The 27427-nt window shown below is 36.5% G+C and overlaps 1 protein-coding gene across 2 annotated transcripts in view; it reads left to right on the top strand.

Moving 5' to 3' along the window:
- SEMA3A (semaphorin 3A) overlaps positions 1-27427 on the top strand; it is a 267472-nt gene that overhangs the window by 86941 nt on the left and 153104 nt on the right. For both annotated transcript variants that reach the window (XM_088833878.1, XM_055420630.2), the window contains exon 4: positions 18520-18639. In XM_088833878.1, the coding sequence (XP_088690004.1) occupies positions 18520-18639 (120 nt within the window). The remainder of the gene's footprint in view (positions 1-18519; positions 18640-27427) is intronic.

The following is a 27427-nucleotide window of genomic DNA, read 5'->3' on the forward strand; positions in this document are numbered from 1 at the left end:
GCTGCTTGTATATTTTGGAGATTAATCCTTTATCAGTTGCTTCATTTGCTATTATTTTCTCCCATTCTGAAGGCTGTCTTTTCACCTTGCTTATCGTTTCCTTTGCTGTGCAGAAGCTTTTGATTTTAATTAGGTCCCATTTGTTTATTTTTGCTTTTATTTCCAATATTCTGGGAGGTGGGTCTTGGAGGATGCTGCTGTGATTTATGTTGGAGAGTGTTTTGCCTACGTTCTCCTCTAGGAGTTTTATAGTTTCTGGTCTTACATTTAGCTCTCTAATCCATTTTGAGTTTATTTTTGTGTATGGTGTTAGGAAATGTTCTAGTTTCATTCTTTTACAAGTGGCTGACCAGTTTTCCCAGCACCACTTGTTAAAGAGACTGTCTTTTCTCCATTTTATATTCTTGCCTCCTTTGTCAAAGATGAGGTGTCCATAGGTGCGTGGATTTATCTCTGGGCTTTCTATTTTGTTCCATTGATCTATATTTCTGTCTTTATGCCAGTACCATACTGTCTTGATGACTGTGGCTTTGTAGTAGAGCCTGAAGTCCGGCAGGTTAATTCCCCTAGTTCCATTTTTCTTCCTCAAGATTGCTTTGGCTATTCGAGGTTTTTTGTATTTCCATACAAATTATGAGATTATTTGTTCTAGTTCTGTGAAAAATATCTTTGGTAGCTTGATAGGGATTGCATTGAATGTATAAATTACTTTGGGTAGTATACTCATTTTTACAATATTTATTCTTCCAATCCATGAGCATGGTATATTTCTCCATCTATTAGTGTCCTCTTTGATTGCTTTCAGTAATGTTTTTTTTTTTTTTTGAACATTGAGATCTAGTTTTAATGAGTTTTTAATTACAAAAGCAATACAGAAAAATGTTTTATTTTTTAAATGCCAATAAATACAACATGTGTACAGTATGATAACAAAAGCTCCCCTCAAATATCCCAATCCCTTCCCCAAATATACACACCATGCCTCCCTCCTTGCTGATAACAGCAGTTAGCAAATGTGGAGCGTATTTTACAGACTTTTATCTATGCATCTACAAACATACACACACATACACAACTGTAATGGAGGATAGTGTTTTTGAATAAGATTATACAATGGCAAGCCACTCCAGTACTCTTTTTTTTTTTTTTTTTTGAACAGAGGAAAATTTATGCGTCGAACCTGGAGTGGTCACTTATGATAATATACATGCTACAATTCCATTCTCCCCAATCATTCCACCTTCACCCTCTCCCACAGAGTCCCAAAGACTGTTCTAAATGCCTATGTCTCTTTTGCAGTCTCTTATACAGGGTTCAGGTTACCATTTTTCTAAATTCCATATATATGTGTTAATATACAGTATTGATGTTCTTCTTTCTGGCTTACTTCACTCTGTATAATTGGCTCCAATTTCATCCACCTCATTAAAACTGATTCAAATGCATTCTTTTTTATGGCTGAGAAATACTCCATTGTGTATATGTACCAAAGCTTTCTTATCCATTCGTCTGCAGATGGACATCTAGGTTGCTTCCATGTCCTGGCTATTATAAACAGTGCTGCAATGAACATTGGAGTACATGTGTCTCTTTCAATTCTGGTTTCCTCGGTGTGTATGCCCAGGAGTGCGATCGCTGGATCATATGGCAGTTCTATTTCCAGTTTTCTGAGGGATCTCCACACTGTTCTCCATAGTGGCTGTACTAGTTTGCATTCCCACCAACAGTGTAAGAGGGTTCCCTTCTCTTCACACCCTCTCCAGCATTTATTGCATGTAGACTTTTGGATAGCAGCCATTCTGACTGGTGTGAAATGGTATCTCATTGTGGTTTTGATTTGCATTTCTCTGATGATGAGGGATGTTGAGCATTTTTTCATGTGTTTGTTAGCCATCTTTATGTCTTCTTTGGAGAAATGTCTGTTTAGTTCTTTGGCCCATGTTTTGATTGGGTCACTTAGTTTTCTGGAATTAAGCTGCAGGAGCTGCTTGTATAATTTGGAGATTAATCCTTTATCAGTTGCTTCATTTGCTATTATTTTCTCCCATTCTGAAGGCTGTCTTTTCACCTTGCTTAGAGTTTCCTTTGCTGTGCAGAAGATTTTGATTTTAATTATTTTTACAATATTTATTCTTCCAATCCATGAGCATGGTATATTTCTCCATCTATTAGTGTCCTCTTTGATTGCTTTCAGTAGTGTTTTATAGTTTTCTATGTACAAGCCTTTTGTTTCCTTAGGTAGATATATTCCTAAGTATTTAATTCTTTTTGTTGAAACAGTGAATGGAATAGTTTCCTTAATTTCTCTTTCTATTTTCTCATTATTAGTGTATAGGAATGCAAGGGATTTCTGTGTGTTGATTTTATATCCTGCAACTTTACTGTATTCATTGATTAGCTCTAGTAGTTTTCTGGTAGAGTCTCTAGGGTTTTCTGTGTAGAGGATCATGTCATCAGCGAACAGTGAAAGTTTTAAGACACTTACTCCTTGGAAGGAAAGTTATGACCAACCTAGATTGCATATTAAAAAGCAGAGACATTACTTTGCCAACCAAGGTCCGTCTAGTCAAGGCTATGGTTTTTCCAGTCGTCATGTATGGATGTGAGAGTTGGACTGTGAAGAAAGCTGATTGCTGAAGAATTGATGCTTTTGAACTGTGGTGCTGAAGACTCTTGAGAGTCCCTTGGACTGCAAGGAGATCCAACCAGTCCATTCTAAAGGAGATCAATCCTGGGTGTTCACTGGAAGAACTGATGCTAAAGCTGAAACTCCAATACTTTGGCCACCTCATGCGACGAGTTGACTCACTGGAAAAGAGTCTGATGCTAGGAGGGATTGGGGGTGGGAGGAGACGGGGAAGACAGAGAATGAGATGGCTGGATGGCATCACCGACTGGATGGACATGAGTTTGAGTGAACTCTGGGAGTTATTGATGGACAGGGAGGCCTGGCGTGCTGTGATTCATGGGGTCACAAAGAGTCGGACACGACTGAGCGACTGAACTGAACTGAACTGAAGACTCAATCACAAATGAAATTATTACCTAGACTGTAATGCATGATATGAATATTAACTATTATTAGTGTATGTAATAGAGTTGCTTAGACAATTTCTAAGTGAAAACATTGTTAACGAAATATGTTTTGGTCCTCACTAATGATCACGATCACTGTAGTGTGGCACTGTTCTGAATTCAGTAACATTTGAAAATTGAAGATAATAACCATACTTAACTGACAGATTATCTGGAATTTTAAAAAAGCACTGAGCCAAGTACTGACCGTATCTGATCCAATGATTAAATTAGCTCATTCAGTTGCTAAGATAGTAGATATTCTTTTTTGTCTGTGGTTTCTAAAATTCATCTCAGTCCATTTCCCTTATCTTTCATTTCTCTGGCCTTGCCTCATCTCCCCTCCCCTAAACTCTCATCGCCTTCCCTCCTCTCCCACTCCTAGTCCTCAATCAGTTCCAAACACTGAGGGATTCTGGTGCTAGCCCAGACACAATTAGATCAGCAGTTGCAGTAAAGTCAGGATCCCCACAGTTCCAAGGAATAACCTTAATCATGACCTCAGCAGTTTCCTCTCAAGCAACTTTATTGTATTTTCCAGGCTTGCTGAATATGCTTATGGTCTTGAGAGAAGTAAATTAAAAGGAGCTAAAACATATGGTGTCTGTGAAGTCTGATACAGGGTATTAAGGGCACCTGATTTTTTCGTAACACTTTGTAATAAGGATTCTGAAAACTTGTAAATTATGCCTCATACATTATGGTAGAGATAGGTAATTATGTATTAATTGAGAGATATAAACTTTTGAAAGTTTATTGGTGTGGCAGTATTAGTCATACAAATCTTAAGTCAGATAACTGATATAACCTGATAAAATGCACATACTTTGTTTTTCCTCTACATTCTGCATCAAATCAGTTCAGGCATTGTAAATTTTTTTTGTTTTAACACTTAATTAAAGGAGAACAAAGCAATTTTCCTGTATTTTAGTTTAAGGAAAAATGTATTTTTTCCTTTAGCTCTTAACCAGACACTACAGTATATTTAAATAATGGAATATATTTCATAATTTTTCTCGTAACCCATCTCATTCCTTTAGTATTGTTTTTAATTGACCTATTATTAAAAATACATTTTGGACATTTGGAATGAATTTTATTAAAATTATTTTTACTTTTCAAGTGACCTCATTTATGTACCTCAATTATGTAACTATTTAAATAGGATACATAGCATTTATCATTTTGGGACTTTAACATGCAGGTGCATTTTTTTCATTTCTGTCTTAAATATCGCTTTAGAAAATAGAAAATAGTGACTTATTGAGATTGTAGCATTTCTTCCTTGATAAGAATAAAAAAATAGCATCAGTATCTTTACCAAAATTTTCTTAGCTACTTATGTTGGTTTTTTTTTTTAATTTTTCATTCAGCACCATACCTGTGCAGTGATACACAAACAGTCTGAAGGAATTTCTAGGCTCTATCTTGAGTAAAGAATAGTCAGCTGTGACTGATGGACAATAATTCCTTTTAAAGATCTCTTGTAATTCTGAAAACCACATGAAGGAGGCTTGAGTGATTTTTGCAGCCATTAGGACTCCAAGATACAACTGTAACCAAAATAGGAATGGACCTGAACATTTATAGAAAGATAAACTAACCACCTTTTTGAGTGCTCTCCATGGTTTCTATAATCTACGTTTACCCTTTTCCCACTGGTTTTAGTATTTTCTCTAAAAGTCCTCTGGAAATAAAGCTTCTTTAAACAAACCATCCTGGAGGAAATGCTATCTTCTTGGTATTAGATTCAGAAGCAAGACTACAAGAGGAAAAGCAGACAAAGACACTGGTTAAATTTATGTATTTTGAAAGGACGTCATTCTTAAGTCTGTTTAAGGTGCTTTAAATGGCACAACCACCTGGGAAATCAGGATATGCCACTTGATTAAACCTACATAGTTCCTGTGTCAGTGAGGTTAACACTGTATAGAAAGTTGAAACCTTTCTCCATTCTCCTGGGAAGCTGGAAAGATACAAACCATTGTTTCTCATGGCTCAATTTTGCAATGCTGCTGCTGCTGCTGCTGCTGCTAAGTCACTTCAGTCGTGTCTGACTCTGTGTGACCCCATAGATGGAAGCCCACCAGGCTCCTCTGTCCCCGGGATTCTCCAGGCAAGAACACTGGAGTGGGTTGCCATTTCCCTCTCCAATGCAATGTATATATTAAGTCAGTAGTTGGGATTTGAGCAGCTCATTCACAAAAAATGAACTTTGTGCTAAGAGGGAATCTCTAGCCTAAGACAGTTACAGTCTCTCTCTTTCTCCATGTATACATAGATAGACAAAGAGAGGAAGAAATATAAACGTGCTGTAGGCTGCTGATAATTGCATTTCTAACAATAACATTAATTTAAATATATTTTTCCAGAAGTGAATACTCAGGATATATATACTACTATGCCTTCTTTTCTTGGTGTTGTCAGTTTTAAATATTTACATTGTTATTGTATATCTGTATTAAAGGAGTGAAATGTTCATGAACTTTTTCTATTATTGTCACTTGAGAGTTGTAATTTGAAAAAAAATTGCATATATGTAATATTATTATACAGATATCCTCAATAAGGACGTAAATGCAATCCAGATATCTCTATTCTCACTTCTATTAGCTGCCTTTACTATTATTTTAGGTATTTTCCTGGTGCTTAAAATCCACTTTGTATTCACAATAACATTTCTATTGAGGGATTAACTTCCTTGACCTTGTTTTGCAAATGAAAGAGGAATACATGCTAAGCTGGAAAAAGAATCTGTTTTGAATCAATAGCTCTCTGAATCTTCTTTGTTTATCCTACTAAACATCTCTCTTTGTACTAAGCTTCAGTAAAACCAAATGGCAACCTTATGACTATTAGAAACATTTTGAACATCCTTGGAAACCAAAATTTCAGCCATCTGAGATGAAAAAAAAAAAATAACAGATTCTCCTAACATCACTGTTTTTGGATACATTTCAAAGTTCAGAATCGTGCACCTGAATTTGGGGACATTTTTGCAACTCTTGAGAGACTTATTTTTATATTCTTGTCCTTGGTGGTTATTCATTTTTAACATATGATATATTATAGCTTGTATATCAAATTTATCATGACTTAAATTGCAGGAGCTCAACAGCACTAAGTTTTGCCAAGTGCATGCAACTCAGAATTTGAAGCTACACATTCATCTTATGTTTTGTACAATCTAAATGCTAGTTTGTCCTTGAATTTCACTTACTTTTTCCAAAGTCAAAGCTGACATCAACTTCATTTTTAAAATTTTATTTTAGGGACTTAAAGGTATGTTAAAACTTTAAATGGATAGTTAGAATTACCTTCTAATTCTGTAAAAATCATAATGTTTCACTAAGTCTCAAAACCCTGATGTGTAATTGTTTGGAGATCATTTTTCATGGATCTCTCACACTTCTGAACATAGGAAGAATGTAAGAATTCTTAAACAAAAGACTAGTTTTCAAATAACCTTGAAGTAGAGATAGTGTATCCCTTAGAGCAAAGGGCAGTTATGCTTATCTGCAAGTATAGTGAAAATAACCTCTTTCTCAAAATGTAATGGCCAGCATACTTATGCCTGCTATATAATGTTGAGGTTACCTCAACCAAGAGTTCTGCTGTGATGCGCCTCACTGCATGTGCAGGTGTCACTTGGCCCTCTTCTCACTGCACAGTGGGAATTGGAACTTGGGGAACTGACATGAGAAATGCTGACTCTGACTACTGCTATTCCTGTGAATAATAATGTTTTTCATCTCTGATTCAGGAGCTGTATAACTTTTGTCAGCATCCGTAAAACTGCCATGGTAGCTTGTTATCTTTTCAGTAGAGTGGAATCATAGACCCTTTACTGTTCCTGATATTACTGATTATAAATTTTTGTGGGCACCCTAGATGACCTCACATGAAAGACATTGATCAGTTTATTAGTTTTAGATATGATTCCGTAATGAAATTTGATGACAGATGAGGTATACAGACAACTGATTGTGTATGAAAGCAAATGAAAAACTTTTTTTTATTAAATGCCACAGAAATAAGCATAGATTTTCATGTGCATGCATCTGTGTACATTTATTTCTGTTTGGAGGTAAATATCAGGTAAACAGTTCAAATTCTGTATTCAAATAATACTGGTAATGATAGCTACCATCAATTGTAGCTTACTATATATACTAGGTATTGTTCTATATACTTTTATTTTATTAACTCATTTATGTAACTCATTTGGTTATAAGATAAGCATTTCCTTTCAAAGAATGTAGTTCCAGCTTACCTAAGTAGACACAGCACAATTCTGCCACAGCTGTTCACAAACAGTTGCTATATTTGCTGTTTCACTGTGACATCTACCTCTTTGATAACATGTTTATAAATTTATAATTTATCATCCTTACTCTTGGATAACTGGAATTTCATGACAATTCTAATGAACAACATTACAAGATCTTTTTAACAAGACTGGACTCAGATTAATATTCAAAACAAATTTTATTAAGCCCACCTTTCATTTGTACCAACTATGGTCTTAATCATTTTTAACTCTACTTATAAGAAATGAACAATTCATTATCAACAACCTCAGATATACAAGCAGTTCAGATCAGTCGTTCAGTCATGTCTGACTCTTTGCAACCCCATGGACTACAGCACCCCAGGCTTCCCTGTCCTTCACCAACTCCCAGAGCTTGTTCAAATTCATATCCATCGAGTCAGTGATGCCATCCAACCACTTCATCCTCTTTCATACCCTTCTGCCTTAAATCTTTCCCGGAATCAGGGTCTTTTTCAATACTTTGCATCAGGTGGCCAAACTATTGGAGTTTCAGCTTCAGCATCAGTCCTTCTAATGAATATTCAGGACTGATTTCATTTAGGATGGACTGGTTGGTTCTCCTTGCAGTCCAAGAGACTCTCAAGAGTCTTCTCCAACACCACAGTTCAAAAGCATTAATTCTTCAGTGCTCAACTTTCTTTATAGTCCAACTCTCATATCCAAACCTGACTACTGGAAAAACCATAGCTTTGACTAGCCAGGCCTTTATCGTCAAAGTAATGTCTCTGGTTTTTAATATGCTGTCTATGTTGGTCATAGCTTTTCTTTCAAGGAGCAAGTGTCTTTTAATTTCATGGCTCCAGTGATACCACGCTCATGGCAGAGAGTGAAGAGGAACTTAAGAGCCTCTTGATGATAGTGAAAGAAGAGAAAGCTGGCTGAAAGTGGAAAAGCTGGCCTGTAAATCCACATTTGAAGAACTCTGATCATAGCTCTAGTCCCATCACTTCATGGCAAGTAGAAGGGGAAAAAGTGGAATCAATGACAGATGTTATTTTCTTGGGCTCCAAAATCAGTGCAGATGATTAGTGCAGCCATGAAATTAAAAGACACTTGCTCCTTCAAGGAAAGCTATGACAAACCTAGGCAGTGTATCCAAAAGCAGAAATATCAGTTTGCTGACAAAGGTCAGTATAGATAAATCTATGTATTTTCTGGTAGTCATGTGCAGATATGAGTTGGACCATAAAGAAGGCTGAGCACCAAAGAAGTGATGCTTTCAAATTGTGGTGCTGGAGAATACTCTTGAGAATCTCTTGGACTGTGAGGAGATCAAACCAGTCAGTCCTAAAGAAAAACAACTCTGAATTTTCATTGATTTGGCTTCTGGAAATTACCCTGATGCTGGGAAAGATTGAGGGCAGGAGGAGACGGGGATGACAGAGGATGAGATGGCTGGATGGCATCACTGACTCAATGGAGATGAGTTAGAGTCAACTCCAGGAGATAGTGGAGGATAATACGTAGCCTGGCTTGCTACAGTCCCTGGGGTTTCAAAGAGTTGGCCATGACTTAGCGACTGAACTGTGATAACAGCAGACATCATACTGTGTACTTTGCACAGACATGTTATTAATACCATTTTGACTTAGGGAAATTGAAGCTCAGAAATCCTGAATAACTCTTTTATACTCACACAGAGAATATGATGCTTTATTAATTCTAACCCATGTCTGATAAAGCATCAGATGAGTATAGGTAACTACTTTCGTGGTGTTTATATTTTATCATTTTGATATTAATTAGTTTTATTCTATATGTTTTTCTTAAATTCTTCAAGAATACCTTCAAATATAAATACATGCTCAAGAATAAATAACCATTTTCATTAAATAATAAATATAAGCAGATTTTAAATTCTAAAGTTTAAAATATTTAATAGTATTCAGAAATAATTTCTGAAATTAATATATGTATATACATAATATATATGCCTATATATGTGTGTATGTCCATTTACTATAAACATGGATATGTTACAAATGGATAGTTATAAATGGTTAAAGAGGTTCCATTTGTTAGAATATAAATTAAGATAATATTTTATATTACTAATTATATAATAGCATTTAATATTTTACATATTAAAGACTACAACTGAATTTTTTTACTTTTGATATTAGATAAGGCAGAGGGTAGAAAAGAGTTATATATATGAATTATAAAAAAGCATTCCTTTATAGTTTGAATTTCATTTTCTGTCTCCTTCCTCAAAGCTACATCTCATATGTATTAAAGATCAAATCTCCTTTAATTGAGTGTTAAATTCATGATAAATGCATATGTGTTAGAATTAATACGCCAGTAATCTCTTTGGATTGTAACTCTACCTGCTTGGTGTAAATCATTGACTTAATTCCTTTAAGGCATGAGCACTAAGTATTCAAGAACCTTGTATAAAATTGGAAAAAACAGAATATTATTATTGAAATTAAAGTAAGGTTTTTGAAAAATGTTTCTCCTGGTTTGGCAGGAAAACATAGTCAGGTCAGTTTCACTTTCATTGTGTGAATTCCTTTGAATATGAGATGGCAAACGGTTATGCTAAACACATATTATGTAGACCACTCATAATCATATCTCCAATATGAGTGGTACAAATATAAATAATTATATTGGTATTACAATGTAAAATGCAGTGTAAGCCAGAAGTATATATTAATCAGCTTCCCAGGTCCACATGACATTTCAAAGTGAAATTGCTCAAAACTCCTTTAAATAGAAGAGAATCACATTGGCTGACTTTTGTTCCTCCTTTTGTCTGTAATGACTGTATGTATACTTTTGACCAATTTTGAAGGTTTTGAGTAATTTGAAATAAAAATGTTTATGGAATCTTAGATCAGTATTTCTAGAACTTGAAAACAAATAGTCAATGCAGAGATAAAAAAAAAAAAACAGTGAAATGGGATACTTAATTGAAATGAACACCTAGGTAAATTGTTCTGGTGTCCGTGGTTGCTGCTGCTGCTAAATCAATTCAGTCGCGTCCGACTCTGTGTGAGCCCATAGACGGAAGCCCACCAGGCTCCCCCGTCCCTGGGATTCTCCAGGCAAGAACACTGGAGTGGGTTGCCATTTCCTTCTCCAATGTGTGAAAGTGAAAAGTGAAAGTGAAGACGCCCAGTCGTGTCCGACCCTTAGCGACCCCACAGACTGCAGCCTACCAGGCTCCTCCATCCATGGGATTTTCCAGGCAAGAGTACTGGAGTGGCTTGCCATTGCCTTAGGAGTCTTCATTTCGTCTATTACATCATTCAAATCAAGTTAAAATTTCTGTCATAGATTTGAAGATGATATAGTTAAATTAATATGAATAGACTAAAGTAGTTTAGATATGCAGATGACACCAACCTTATGGCAGAAAGTGAAGAGGAACTAAAAAGCCTCTTGATGAAAGTGAAAGAGGAGAGTGAAAAAGTTGGCTTGAAGCTCAACCTTCAGAAAACTTAAGATCATGGCATCTGGTCCCATCACTTCATGGGAAATAGATGGGGAAACAGTGGAAACAGTGTCAGACTCTATTTTTTTGGGCTCCAAAATCACTGAGGGTGCTGATTGCAGCCATGAAATTAAAAGATGCTTACTCCTTGGAAGGAAAGTTATGACCAACATAGATAGCATATTAAAGAGCAGAGACGTTACTTTGCCAACCAAGGTCCATCTAGTCAAGGCTATGGTTTTTCCTGTGGTCATGTATGGATATGAGAGTTGGACTGTGAAGAAAGCTGATCGCCGAAGAATTGATGCTTTTGAACTGTAGTGTTGGAGAAGACTCTTGAGAGTCAGCTGGAATGCAAGGAGATTCAACCAGTCCATTCTAGAGGAGATCAATCCTGGGTGTTAATTGGAAGGACTGATGCTAAAGCTGAAGCTCCAATACTTTGGCCATCTCATGCAAAGAGTTGACTCACTGGAAAAGACTCTGATGCTGGGAGGGATTGGGGACAGGAGGAGAAGGGGATGACAAAGAATGAGATGGCTGGATGGCATCACCGACTCGATGGACATGAGGTTGAGTGAACTCCAGGTGTTGGTGATGGACAGGGAGGCCTGGCGTGCTGTGATTCATGGGGTCACAAAGAGTCAGACATGACTGAGCGACTGAACTGAACGTAGTTTAATAACCTAGCCATGAAATAATACCAACTTTGTTGTGCTAGTTGAATCTGTATTTAAAAAAAATAAAACAGCAAAATTCTGTAAAGTGATTATCCTTCAATAAAAACAAATTAAACAATTTTTTTTCTGAAACAAAGTTCAGTTCAGTCGCTCAGTCGTGTCCGACTCTCCGCGCCCCATGAATCACAGCACGCCAGGCCTCCCTGTCCATCACCAACTCCCTGAGTTCACTCAAACTCACGTCCACAGAGTTGGTGATGCCATCCAGCCATCTCATTCTCAGTCGTCCCCTTCTCCTCCCGCCCCCAACCTTTCCCAGCATCAGAGTCTTTTCCAGTGAGTCAACTCGTCGCATGAGGCCAAAGTATTGCAGTTTCAGCTTTAGCATCAGTCCTTCTAATGAACACCCAGGATCCATCTCCCTTAGAATGGACTGGTTGGATCTCCTTGCGGTACAAGGGACTCTCAAGAGTCTTCTCCAACACCACAGTTCAAAAGCATCAATTCTTTGGCGATCAGCTTTCTTCACAGTCCAACTCTCACATCCATACATGACCATGGGAAAAACCATAGCCTTCACTAGACGGACCTTTGTAGGCAAAGTAATGTCTCTGTTTTTTAATATACTATCTAGGTTGGTCATAACTTTCCTTCCAAGGAGTAAGCATCTTTTAATTTCATGGCTGCAATCAGCATCCGCAGTGATTTTGGAGCCCCAAAAAATAAAGTCTGACACTGTTTCCACTGTTTCTCCATCTATTTCCCATGAAGTGATGGGACCAGATGCCATGATCTTTGTTTTCTGAATGTTGAGCTTCAAGCCAACCTTTTCACTCTCCTCTTTCACTTTCATCAAGAGGCTTTTGAGTTCCTCTTCACTTTCTGCCATAAGGGTGGTGTCATCTGCATATCTGAGATTATTGATATTTCTCCCAGAAATCTTGATTCCAGCTTGTGCTAAACAAAACAAAACATTAAAATGGAAAGGTCCATTGGTTTTATTATACATGATGCTTCTTAGTTAGGGAAAGTAAAAATGTCTCCCAAAATGGACAGTACATTCTACTCACCATTTTATCGGGTCGATGTTAAAAAATTCCAAGTCACCAATTCAGCATTCAATTGCTAATATTATAAATAGAACACAGTTAAGTCTTAGTTCTATTTGATATAGTCTTTGAAGGAGAGATTTCTAACATCCTTTAATGAATGCTGAGGTATTAAAAAGACATGCTTATGGATGATCTGATCACAGCTGTAATAGAATTAAAAGAAAAAAAAAAGAACATTATTGCTAGGTACGTATGGAATAGCTTAAATAGAGAGAGGGATGAGTGAGTGACAGGAACAATATCATGGATTACTGCTTTGGCATGAAGATTCTAGTATTCAGCCAGCTTGCCAAATAGATTGACCAGAGAAAGCGAAAGTCAACAGATTAACTTCAGGAATCAAGCTTATTAATGGATTTTCATGCAGAGATGTATCCACCCACCATGATAGGAAAGGGCTTCCTTTGCTTTCCCAGCTGCTACGTTATACATTAAAATATTTCAACATAAATTGTTGATGGGATAGAGATTTTCTTTTGCTTTTTAAATGAATGTTCACTGACCTGAGCCAATGTTGTACTATATCCATTCATGTTGAGCTGATTTATATTTGAACCTGAATAAGTTGATTTAATCATGAACTAAATATATTTAAATGTAGATTGTTCATGTTCACAGCCTTCTCTTTTATTTAGAGTTAAATTTCACTGCTCAATCCATAATTTAAGAACATGCAAGGACGTAATTGGTATTGGTGGTAAATTACATTCTTTTGTAGAAAGTGTAATTATCAGAAGTTAGTTAAAAACACCTCTATTCTGTTTTAATTTTCATGCATGGAGCAGTTGTTTTGACAGATGGATGGACTTTATTTTTGTAACCATCCGGGAAAAGTCTGCTTAACACAGTCTAATCAGTGCTACATATTTGTAATGTTTGTTTTTGAATCACTGTGCATTTGGCTTCTATATCTTTTTCTGAGGGTAGACATTTTCTTTCTAATTTATTTTTCCAGGCTAATATCTCTCTGTGTAATTCCTCTCTACATTTGACCCTAAGACTCTAGAAACTCTTAAAAAAATAAGTGTAAATGGTTTGTCACTAAGGATGATGAATCATTGCTCCTCAGGTGTGGCCTTGGGCTTTACTGGTTTATGACTGCCTTTATTTTACCATGAGGCTAAGTTAACAATTTATAATGCTGTTGTTCTGGAGTACATTTCAGTGAAATAAGAGGTCAGTGTGGTTGCCTGGGCTTCCCTGGTGGCTCAGAGGTTAAAGCGTCTGCCTCCAATGCAGGAGACCCGGGTTCGATCCCTGGGTCGGGAAGATCCCCTGGAGAAGGAAATGGTAACCCACTCCAGTATTCTTGCCTGGAGAATTCCCATGGACGGAGAAGCCTGGTAGGCTACAGTCCACGGGGTCGCAAAGAGTCAGACACGACTGAGCGACTGAACGGAACGGAACGGATGGTTGCCTGACTCTTGGGAAGCCAGCTTGTTGCTAACTTGTCTGTGTGTATCAGCTTAAATTCCAAAAAGATCCAGGTTTGAAAAATGAATTCATTTTGAACTGATTACATTCTTTTTATTACGTTGTAAATCCACCAGTGCTGAGCAAAGCAGCACAGTAGTTGAATGCCAAAAAGTACATTACATTCTGAGTTTTAAGAATCGTCACGGTTCAAGAAAAGGTCAAAAACACTCTTCTTCTGTCTCCCTAGAGCAGAAATGTGTGAAGTGTGTTTCCTTTTTCTGCCACGCTTCCTTCTTTTTTAGAGGAATGTCCAGGCTGCTTCCAAATAAAATGAATATCCTGTTTTGGAACACTCAAAAGCCTTGGCAACAACAAGCAGGAGAATGAAGACAAATGAATGACAGGATTGATACTCTTTTGTGTTGGTTTTCTGTTTAAAGAAAAATCCTTACTTCACTATGTCTCTTTCAAGTTTTGATTTCTTCTCTGTCCAGTTCTTTTAATTCAGTGTTCCTTGTATATTGTTATTGATGAGTTTTCTTGCAGCTACTTTAAACCAATTTTGAAAATATTTCATTCAATTTCTTTGTTTCCGTTCAGTGTCTTAACTATATAAATCCAAGAAATTTCTCTCCATTCTATTTGCATCAGTCTTCACATGAAAATAATATTGAGTTAGCCCCCAGGCATGGTACAGTACAGCCTTCTGCCAACTGGGAGAGTTCACTGGGTAAATCATTCAGGCCTCAGGCCAATAGGGTGGGTCTAGCTGCTTTGTAGTACAGATAAAATCCATTATCAGCATCCTCAGTAGAACCCTTTGCCAGGTTTCACAGCTTCAGTCCTGTGATTTTTTTCCAGCAGCTCTGTAGAATAGTTGTCATGTTATAGTGGTGCTTCTTTGACAGTTAATAGAGAACAACCATAACAACAACAGCAACAACAACAAAATTGGAGGAGGAAATGGCAGCCCGCTCCAGCCTTCTTGCCTGGAGAATCCCATGGACAGAGGAACTGAACTGTCAAGCTCAGCCCATAGGATTGCACAGGGTCAGACAGGACTGAAGCAACTTATCACGGTATAACACGGCACACAGAGAACAAAAGAAAATTAGGATATCCAGGGTAGCTCAGTTACATAGTTCTCCAGAACTGTGAGATATTTCAGTCAATAATCGTTGCTAATCAGCTACCCAACTGATTAAAAGATAAAAGCCCACAGATTCTGTGATCTTAGAATTCATAACAGTTGCAAAAGTGACATAACCTTCACTTATATGCACAGGTATCTATGCTTATAAAATTTTCCTTCCTTTCTTTATCGTGGAGATCTATGGTCTCCTCTCAAATTTCTATAATGCCCTTATGTGTTACTACTGGGATTAAAGAACTTGGATTTGTATTTAAAATTGCATGTGTATCTTTATAGGCCTGGTGGGCAAAGTAAAACCCTGTTCTTTTCTAGAATGAATAAGACATCCATCTGGGTCTGCCACTGCTATTTATTAGAATATTCGTTTGCTTACCAATATGTGTGTACACAGCCAGTTTCTTAATTTCAACATATGGTGCTGGAAATAGTTGTTTATAATCTTGAATGCTGTAATATTGAGTCCACAATCAGGGTTGGCTGTCTTTATGTAAAAGCAGAGTATGTGGCCACCTACATGTTTCATAAAACATTTTCCTGAAAATAACTCATTTTCAAATGACTGCATTTTCTTAAGAGTACAAGTAAATCCTTTGGGTAAGACTCATGAATGTCTTATTTGTAAATGAGTTTATCAGATGTTTCCCTGTCCACAGCCTCTTTCCTCTGACCAAGAATTCATGCCCTATCCTCTTTCTCAAAGAGGAGAAATTGTTATAGACTGGGGAGTTTGTGGCTTCTAAGCTTATCTAAGGTTTCGTCTAAGATGTGTCATGTTCAAAGTGGTACATGGATAAGACGCATATGCTCTTTAAGCTAGGAAAATTTTCTTTATAGAAACTTGCAAAATTAGTTTCAAAGTTAGTTAATTTCAGTGCTTAATTTTCTTTGTTATAATGCCTTTCCAGACAAAGGAAAGACTCAGGATGTAAGCAACAAAACAGAGACAAATCAGATGTGTATTTTAGCTACTTCCCGAAACTGCTTATCATTTGATAAGAAAGAGTGAAGAGTCCTAACAGTCAAGTTTCATATTTTCCCTTATAGAGATATAACTTACTTTTGGGATGATATGTTTATAGGACATCCTCGGATTTCATCCTGGATAAATCAGTGATGATAGAAAGCAAGTATTTGAATTTAAATAACAATTATTCTGCTCAGGTTTGGTCTGCTCTTTATTTTATGGAGGCATTAAAGTTAAAACCAAAATCATCAGTTACGAACACAGAATACATATGTCACTTGGGAGTGTACTTAAATTATTGTAACATCTCAGTTATAAATTCCAACTAACTACATAAGTCCAAATAAATTCTGAGCTTTCACTTGAAGAGTCACATGTTATAGAGAATGACTTAAGGGAGTGTTACAAACTTACACGTGTCAGGACCAACCCAATTCTCTGTTACATTTGCCTGATTTTCTTGCACTATAGTCTGCATTTGATCTTTATCTGAACTTTTAGTTATATATTTGGTTTTTATTTCCACATTTATGGGAAAAAACACAAAACTATGTGTATAAAAAGGTCTATGGCCAATAACATAAAATTTCAGTGCAGTTATTAATATTCAGTTGGATATTTAAAAATAGATAATGTATGTCCCATTTCAAATTCATATTTTCTACTTATATGTATTTAATTTTAAGATTTTTATATGGTTAATAGACCATAGCATTTATTTGAAGATTTTTAAAAATAAATTCATTTATTTTTAGTTGGAGGATAATTACTTTACAATATTGTGCTATTTCTGCCATACATCAACATGAATCAGCCATAAATATACTTAGGTCCCCTCCCTCTTGAATTTACCTCCCACCCCATCCCAACCCTCTAGGTTGTCACAGAGCACCAAGTTTGAAATTCACTTTTCATTGTTTTCTTTTTATAGTATTGATAGCAACTCATTTATTTAAAAATATTTTGCAAAAATTATGTCTTTTCTACTTAGGGTTAATTTGGCAATAAAATTATCCAGTTTATACTTCATCTGATTTTTTTTCCTCTGATTCTTCCCTTAACAGGAACAGAAGGCTAAGATTCCTATTCATTTGTAGAAACACATTTTCTTTCATAGGGTCTACAGATAGAATATATAGAAAAATATAAGTAGCTCTATCATATTTCTTAGGTGACATTTGGATAATGAAATAGAAGGAATGTCTAAACTTCTATATATAATAACATATGACTGTAATCCCCTCTTATAAAGTAGCTGTTCTTTACCTGGACGATCCATGACTCATTGGTAAGGGTATCCATGTATCGGTTTACAGTGTACATGTACTGCATGAAGATATTTATTAAATATAGCTACTCTAATAAAGACCTTCAGTCGATCAACTTTCTAAACTCTAATATCTTCTCTGTCTCATCTTATACACAAACCATCTTTGAGGGTTCAGTGACTTTTTCCAAGAGGAGGTGGTTTTATCTCCTTAAATCTGTAAAGCTCAGGAGAAGGAAGTGGCAACCCACTCCAGTATTCTTGCCTGGAGAATCCCAGGGACGGGGGAGCCTGGTGGGCTGCCGTCTATGGGGTCACACAGAGCCGGACACGACTTAAGTGACTTAGCAGCAGCAGCAAGTATCAGTGTGTTTGTGTGTGCGTGCGCGCATGCGTGCATGTTAGTCACTCAGTCATGTTCGACTGTTTGTCTATGGAATTCTCCAGGCAAAAATACTGGAGTGGGTTGCCATTCCCTTTTCCAGGGGATCTTCCCAACCCAGGGATCAAACTTAGGTCTCCTGCATTGCAGGTGGATTCTCTACCATCTGAGCCACCAGGGCAGCCCAGTAAATAGCACTGCTAAAGTTCAAAGTTAGTTGCCAACCATTATGAGTTACTGATGATGTTTCAAATTTATGTTTAGTAGAAGGTTTTATTATCTTTTATTTTTGATTTAGTTTTCCAAATTTAAAGCTGACTTTTGAAAATAAATTTTCATCATTATTATGATTTAACTAATTGACTAATTTGCTGTTTCCCTCATTTCTAGAAAAGTCACCTATGATAATTGGTAATCTATATTCCACTTTTTAATAAATAAATTATAGTTTTAATAAAAACATTAAAGGGTATATTATATTTTACCCCCCAAAAATAAGAACTTCTTTGTTTCATGTAAAAATGAGAACAAACCCCTTCTGTACCTCATGTAATAATGTGAACAAACAATAGAATAATAAGCTATAAAAACTAATGTGAGAGGAAACGAAATCTGTTCAGACATGCCTAGCACACTAAAGGATACCTCAGCCATGCTAACTGCTAGAACTCACTGGTTTTCCTTTTGTTTTACAGAAAGAATGTGCTAATTTCATCAAGGTGCTTAAGGCTTATAATCAGACTCATTTGTATGCCTGTGGAACGGGGGCTTTTCATCCAGTTTGCACCTACATTGAAATTGGACATCATCCTGAGGTAAAGCTGGCTTTTTAAAAATGGTGTTTGTCCATGACCCCTTCCTTTTCAAATACTTCATTACTAATTTCTTCACTTCATTGAAGAAATTAGTTTGCTGATCGATAGCTCCTACTTGGAATTCAGATGTTATTATTAATTTTAATCTGTGAATGCACAAAGAACTGAGACCATCACTCAACAATAACTGGAACAGAGAGACGGAAGGAAGAAAGCATTTGCTTTTCCTCTCTATTACGGAGTCCAATCCATTTTGCATGTGCAGCAGATGTCAGCAGGCTGAATGTGTACTGTTTTCTCCTTCATTTGTATATTGCCAGCTTTCCCCACCATTTCCCTCCTCAGCCAGAAGTGTCTGCCACCACAGTTGTTTTCTTCTGCCCAGGGATTAAGAAAGGATGCCATACATGTGCTCAATGCTCTGATCACATGTTTGACCTAAATTGCTCACAGTTGTGTTCTTGCTTAGCTAGGCTTTATATTTATATTTTGGACTATAATTTTGTCAGTATAAAAAAGATAAAAATCGTTAATTTGTCTCTTGTTCCTAAAAGATATTTTAGTGAGAAAATTAAGTTGGGTAAATTTAAGCAAAACTTGAAATTAGGGATGTATTTAAAGGAAAAGTTTCTAGTTTGAAAGCAATTCCATGGGTTGGATTTATCAGTAGCCTTTAATTATAAGCCCTTTATAATTTTTGGCACAAAATCCTACGAGAAACAAAAGTGTTCATGTGGTGAAAAAATCTTTTGTGACAGAATTTTCTTCCAGTTGGAATCCAGAATTACTCATCAGATAAAAGGTTTCTTCCCAGAATATTTCTGGAATCCTAAAGTTGAAATATAACTTACATGTTAGTCACTTCTTTATAACTTTAAATCCTTTCTCTATATTTTCTTGTGGCATCTAAAAGTGATGCAAATATGTTCTTACAACCCAACCACAGAATAATCAAAACATTTTTGTGTTGTACCTTCTTTGTATAAGAAGACACCTTTGAGGCTATGTGGTTTCTAGACTAAACATGATTATTATGACTTTCCTGATGATGCTGGGAAGATTAAAACCCTTTCCCAAGTTCTCACTAGTTTAGACATTTGCCCTCATAAACCGCTTCCCCCAGTGCATCCTTCTTTTTTTACAAGCTCGCATTCTGTACCTGATGACATACCCAGGAATGTTAAGTAAGTTAAACTTTAAGGAAAGGCAGTTCTACTTAAGTTACTTGTTTTGTGTTGATTAAATTAGAAATAATTTCTTGCATAATTAACTTTTTAGCAACTTCTGGATAAATCTTTCCTTCTTCACTTGCTTCTAGGCTATTTTCAATAGTCAGGCACCCTAAAACTTGGGTCCCACTTTTCTGTTTATCAGAGATACCTCTGGAGAACATTCTGCATGTTGTCTTGCACTTTTCACATCTGTCTGACATCATGCTATATTGGACAGTTGGACCTGGAGAGCTGAGCTCCAAACACAGGGTTAGTGGAAAATAGGTGGGCTTCATGGTCATTTCTGGCTTCTAATCATGTTCTACAACTTACTATCTGTGGAGTCCAGGAAAATTGCTTAACCTCTCATATTCTGTCTCATAATATGTAAAAACAAAGCAAACCTCTATGATTCTCAGTGTCCGTATATTTAAGTGAGAAATCAACTTACTTACCTCCAAGTGCCTCCCAACCCTCCAACCATGGCGTGGCCCACTGACAGTTTTTGCTATAGAAACTCGAGGAGTTGTAATCCCTTCGTTGTTAAACTCATGTCCTCTAGCCTTTCACTGGAGAACTTTGGTCCAACCTTAGTTCAATACTTGATACTTAATCTGGAGTAAACTACTAATTTTCTTTGTGTCTTTGTTTCTAATCTAGAAAGTGGTGATAAGAATGGTCTCTACCTCCTGCAGTTATGAGTTTGACATTGCTTAATAGGTAGTAGGTCCTTTAAAAAATGCAGATTGTCATTTTTAAAATATGAATGTGTATCTCAGGATGAAAGCCATTGCAACTTTTATGGTAATAACTGTCACTTTGCTATTAAATGTACTTCATTCATCAGAGTTTATAAGTTACTGCACTGGGCTCTCATTCTTGCCAGGTCATTTTGTATTTAGCTTAATTCCTCTGCTTTTAATTTTGAAGCTTAGATGATCTTGATGGCCATTTAAATTAAAATATCACATATAGTTTCTGTAGTTTTACAATTTTCCCCAAATATAGATTTTTCTTTTTCTTTCTGAAGTTGCTCTTTAGCAGAGTTCCCTCTTTCTCAACTCATCAACTACTCATTGCTGGTTTATGAGTGGGTGGGAGGATGCAGAGGTGCAGGAGGAGGAAATTTACCCAGCAAAATGGAGGAGGCCTTTTCAAAGCATCCCATCCAATCACCATATGGTAGGATATTGATGAACAAGTGTTTTATTGAAATTCTAAAGCTCAGAACCTTTGAGAAAGGTCCTCCCTCAGAAGCTCAGTGGTCTTGAATTGCATGGCAACTGTGTTATAGGGAGATGCTGTTCCAGACTATTTAGGGGTCAGAGGGAAGATGATTATGCAGTTATCTGGGGGAATTGGGAGCAGTCTAGACAGTCAATCTAGGAAATTCTGGAAAAGATATTATCAAGATGGCTTGTCTAGACAACATAAAATTCAATTTTCAGTACTAAGCTGCCTTAAAAGAGAATCTGCTTTAAATTGATCTCTACTGGTACTTAAAATACTACACTTGTATTTAAATAGTTACACTGTTTTTGAAGTTGAGACAACGAGACAACATGTGTTTCATGCTGTTAGGAAAGTGATGATGGTAATGGAAGGATTGGCAGAATAAGAAGTAAAATAGCAAACAGGACTGAGGCCAGGCTTGTTGGATTAGAGTTCATAAGATCTCCTGAAGTTTGAATTTAGTAGCTTTTATTTACAGGGATGGGCTTTCAGACAGAACTAAGACAAACCTTTTCCTATACTCTGGTTGAAAAAGTAGCATGTATACCCTGTCCTCATTACATAAAATAATGAAATAGTTTCTTTTTTAAACTACTGTCCAGACTTTCAGTTCAGTTCAGTTCAGTCGCTCAGTCATGTCCGACTCTCCGCGACCCCATGAATCACAGCACGCCAGGCCTCCCTGTCCATCACCAACTCCCGGAGCTCCCTCAGACTCAAGTCCACAGAGTCGGTGATATGGCACAAAAAAGACATTTTGCTTTTATCAGGACTTCATGGATTTTTTAACATCCAGTTTTTTCTTTGCAGCGTTCTTTAAAATAACTGTCTTATATTGAGTCTGCAAGATTGTTGAAATCCATTGTTAGAAATTATGGATTTAACCCTTTCAAGATGGCTGGATGTCATAGAAATAAAGATACCACTTTTGAAACAAAGCAAAACTTCCTTCATCATTTAATAGCTTCAGATCTAATATGAAGAAATTAAAAATTCCTTTTAAATAATAATAAGCAGTTTGCAAAGAAATCCTTGTTTAGTCTTCTGATTGTGAATGATCTTACTTTACTCTTCTAGCATCTTAATAGCAATATTTAAACTTCTGAATACTATATTCTGAAATCTCCTCTTGCTGTATAGTGAATGCCTTATGACCATACAGAGTATGTCATTGATTGCTGTATTAAGCAGATTTTGTGTTTCCTGTAGTGCAGTTGGGAATTGGTAGACCTATTAATTAACTCCAGTTCTGTAAGATATGTGTCAGTCAATTCTTGGTTATCCTCCAATAGTACTTGACCCTGGAGATAACTGCCTGTGAAGTCACATGCTTCATACACATGTGCGTGTTTATTATAAAAATTCATGCAGAGTTCACAGGAGGAATGATTCAGAGCTAGAGTACAGATGATTTTTGAGTTTAAGCTCTCAATATCCATGCCATTCAAATGAAAAGTGTAAGCCATCCTTACGCAACAGAATATTCCCCAAAGACTTTTATTATATGGTATTTCCCTCTCAAATTTACATTTGTTAATAAAAAATGTATGAATTTAGGAGGGGTATAGCCGAAGAAGTCTCTGGTTGTTTTCTCAAATTCCAAAACGGCCTCCTCTGTGTACTGGGAGGAAATCTAAAGAAAGATGAACCCAGATGAGAGCTGGAAAATATTAACTCTATAAATACTCTCATAATGCCATGATCTCAATTTATGATAGAACCAAAGGGACATTACGAAATGCAGTGAAGCTTAATGGCTATCTCTAAGGTCATTTCTACAATGACGACTAATATATCAAGACATAAAAATAAAATGTTTTGTCTGTTTTTTCTCTTCCACCAAGAATAAGAGTTTGCTTCTATGTAAAACTTTGAATCAAATGCTCTTTGTAACAGTCTCCGGGGCCAAAATTCTACTTAAGTGGTAGCTGGAGCTCAGTTAACTAATTTATACATCTAATTAACTTTTTATCATTGAGTTATCTCTCTCAAATTATTTTGTCATTGAATCCAATAGAATAAAAGTTTATTTCTTGTACTGTAGAAAGAGTACAAGAAGAGATGCCCAAGCTAAGAAATTTAGATATCTTGGTAAAACAATGAGGCATTCTTTTAGGGTGGTTGTATCTTTCCATCTTTCTTAGATCATGTGTTGGAGTCTGACTTTTCCCACTTACATTAGCAGGATAACATAAATTAGTAGGTTAGTAGGCTAACAGAACTCAGGATTCTTGGTGACTTCTTCTTGGCTTCATTATTTCCACCAGAGGTGGTGCACTGCAAACCTGAGCCAAATGTGGTTGGAGTAAGACCATTATGGTTTCTAGGGGTTTTTTTTTTCCCCTAATCTTTCAATACTTGAATTGTGTTGGACAGGAAACCATACAGATTACAATGCTGAATAAACAGTACCACCATTTATATTGCAAATTAAATTTTAAAATGCTCTGCTATTTGTATTTGAGGAAAAAAATCACAGTTCATAAATTCTGTGACTTCAGCAACTCACCAGTGTATTTTCTATGAGTTACTAACATTCTAAACTCTAGATATCAAGAAGTCTGTTTCTCAAAATTAAAAGAACTAGTGGCCAAGTGAGGTAGTACGGGGACCTAAATTATTAGAAACAAGTTTAGGGGAAAACAAACAAATAAACAAAAATAACAAATGGTGAAAGAGAGAAAGAGAACTGAAAATCCAAAGCAATATCCCTTTACCGTATTTAAAGTGTTTCAAATGACCATTTTATATTTTGACTTGTTTGGTCTAAATATTTTATATGAAAAAACCATAGTTGATGAGATAAATGCACTTTTACTCTCTATACTTATTTGGTTCAATGGTGAAGTGTTTGGGTTTTTTTTTCCCCCCTACACAATATTTTGTCACCTTTTATTCCTAAAATCAACAGAAAAAATAGAAATGTTAACATTCAGTTCTTAACTTGCTGGGTATTTCGTTCCATGTTTTGTCAGATCTAGTTCACATAGTACCAGAAAATGAATTTGGACAAAATTCAAGAGTTTTCTTAAGGCCATCTTGGTGCATGATGTCATTATCAATTACTTATTAAAAGACTTTATTATCTGTAGTACTCAATTCCTGAATGCATCTTTATTCACAGTCAACCCAAACATGAGGACTAAAAGATAAACAGTACTTTAACCAATGTATTTATTTTTCCTCATGAACTACGAATACTAGTTTGGAACAAAGACCTTTGATTTCCTGGAGCTAATTTGTCACTGATAATGTGAACTCCAACTTAATTCTCTTCTACTTTGCCCTCTTGACTGGTTGCTTTGCACTCATTCCATATATAATCTATTTTGAGAGGAAATTTCTGTTCATGAAAACTCTTATTATCAATATTATATTTTATAATATTATATTATATTTTTGACTTTTCCAAAACAAACAAACAAAATAGACTAGTCCTAAACCCCAGCACCTGCTCACCTGTTTAGGCTGTTTTCATCTCCTTCCTCTTCAGGACCCTTTCTTTACCCCTGGACTTACATTCTGTTTTTCCTCCTTTATCTCTTTGTCTTCTTGCCTAAATTATTTCATTTGAAACCAAAGGTTAAGGTTGTGAAAATACAACTTGGATATATGTGTGAGAAGGTGTTAGTTTCATATATTTGAAACTTTGGAAAAACAGCAAAAGAAATTTAAACTGAATTTCCACAAATCAGAATATATTCACCTCCTCTTGGTGTGTGTTCCAAATAGCCCTCAGCAAGTTATCTTGTAGATTTGTTTTAAATCATAATGGTTTACTTTGATGATAACCTGAGGAAAATTATATAAGTCCATTCTAAACTAGTTGGATAACTACCTCATAGTCATGTAAAATCTTATAAAATCATGTAAAATAATGTAATCATGTAAAATCATGTAAAATAAAATTTTAGTGCCCTTGTTCGCTTAAGGCTTATAAACATGTGAGTGCCAAGGATATACCTTGGGCTAATGAGAAGGAAACAAGAGTTGACTTGATAGGCAAACACTGTCTTTCTGCCAAGTGAAGGCCAAAGTGAGGTCAGAATGGGCCGTATGAAAGATCTTGTTGTGCTTCAGAGGAAAGTAAATTACCCCAGAGCACAAAGGAAAGTCAGAACTGCTAGTCCCAAAGACTGTAACTTCTGGTCACTAGAATCACCTTCATATTGTAAGAAGGTATTTACTTTTCAAGATTTACAAAGATATTGTTGTCACATTGTTTGCTAATGCTGATTTCAATTGTATTTGTGCTCTAGTCAGTACTTAATTTTAACCCTGAAGAACCTATACTTAGCTTTATAATCTTATAAATTTAGTTACTATTAGAAAATATACAGTGTAAGGTAACTGGAATGCTGAAGAAGCTGAAGTTAATCGGTTCTATGAACACCTACAAGACCTTTTAGAACTAACACACAAAAAAGATGTCCTTTTCATTATAGGGGACTGGAATGCAAAAGTAGGAAGTCAAGAAACACCTGGAGTAACAGGCAAATTTGGCCTTGGAGCACGGAATGAAGCAGGGCAAAGGCTAATAGAGTTTTGTCAAGAGAACGCACTGGTCATAGCAAACACCCTCTTCCAACAACACAAGAGAAGACTCTACACATGGACATCACCAGATGGTCAACACCGAAATCAGATGGATTATATTCTTTGCAACAGAAGATGGAGAAGCTGTATACAGTTAGCAAAAACAAGACCAGGAGCTGACTGTGGCTCAGATCATGAATCCTTCTTGCCAAATTCAGACTGAAATTGAAGAAAGTAGGGAAAACCACTTGACCATTCAGATATGACCTCAATCAAATCCCTTATGATTATACAGTGGAAGTGAGAAATAGATTTAAGGGACTAGATCTGATTGATAGAGTGCCTGATGAACTCTGGACGGAGGTTCGTGACATTGTACAGGAGACAGGGACCAAGACCATCCCCATGGAAAAGAAATGCAAAAGAGCGAAATGGCTGTCTGAGGAGGCCTTACAAATAGCTGTGAAAAGAAGAGAGATGAAAAGCAAAGGAGAAAAGGAAAGATATAAGCATCTGAATGCAGAGTTCCAAAGAATAGCAAGGAGAGATAAGAAAGACTACCTCAGTGATCAATGCAAAGAGATAGAGGAAAACAACAGAATAGGAAAAACAAGAGACCTCTTCAAGAAAATTAGAGATTCCAAGGAAACATTTCATGCAAAGATGGGCTCGATAAAGGACAGAAATGGTATGGACCTAACAGAAGCAGAAGATATTAAGAAGAGGTGGCAGGAATACACAGAAGAACTGTACAAAAAAGATCCTCACGACCAAGATAGTCATGATAACGTGATCACTGACCTAGAGCCAGACATCTTGGAATGTGAAGTCAAGTGGGCCTTAGAAAGCATCACTATGAACAAAGCTAGTGGAGGTGATGGAATTCCAGTTGAGCTATTTCAAGTCTTGAAAGATGATACTGTGAAAGTGCTGCACTCAATATGCCAGCAGATTTGGAAAACTCAGCAGTGGCCACAGGACTGGGAAAGGTCAGTCTTCATTCCAATCCCAAAGAAAGGCAATGCCAAAGAATGCTCAAACTACCACACAATTGCACTCATCTCACACGCTAGTAAAGTCATGCTCAAAATTCTCCAAGCCAGGCTTCAGCAGTATGTAAACCATGAACTCCCAGATGTTCAAGCAGGTTTTAGAAAAGACAGAGGCACCAGAGATCAGATTGCCAACATCCGCTGGATCATGGAGAAAGCAAGAGAGTTTCAGAAAAACATCTATTTCTGCTTCACTGACTGTGCCAAAGCCTTTGACTGTGTGGATCACAATAAACTGTGGAACATTCTGAAAGAGATGGGAATACCAGACCACCTGACCTGCCTCTTGAAAAACCTGTATGCAGGTCAGGAAGCAACAGTTAGAACTGGACATGGAACAACAGACTGGTTCCAAATAGGAAAAGGAGTGCGTCAAGGTTGTATATTGTCACCTTGCTTATTTAACTTATATGCAGAGTACATCATGAGGAACGCTGGGCTGGAAGAAGCACAAGCTGGAATCAAGATTGCCAGGAGAAATATCAATAACCTCAGATATGCAGATGACACTACCCTTATGGCAGAAAGTGAATAGGAACTCAAAAGCCTCTTGATGAAAGTGAAAGAGGAGAGTGAAAAGTTTGGCTTGAAGCTCAACATTCAGAAAACAAAGATCATGGCATCTGGTCCCATCACTTCATGGGAAATAGATGGAAAAACAGTGGAAACAGTGTCAGACTTTATTTTTTTGGGTTCCAAAATCACTGTGGATGCTGATTGCAGCCATGAAATTAAAAGACACTTGCTCCTTGGAAG

This window comes from Moschus berezovskii, chromosome 3 (genome assembly GCF_049115385.1).
Source record: "Moschus berezovskii isolate FMDL1 chromosome 3, NW_MosBer_1.0, whole genome shotgun sequence".
NCBI classification, from domain to species: Eukaryota; Metazoa; Chordata; class Mammalia; order Artiodactyla; family Moschidae; genus Moschus; species Moschus berezovskii.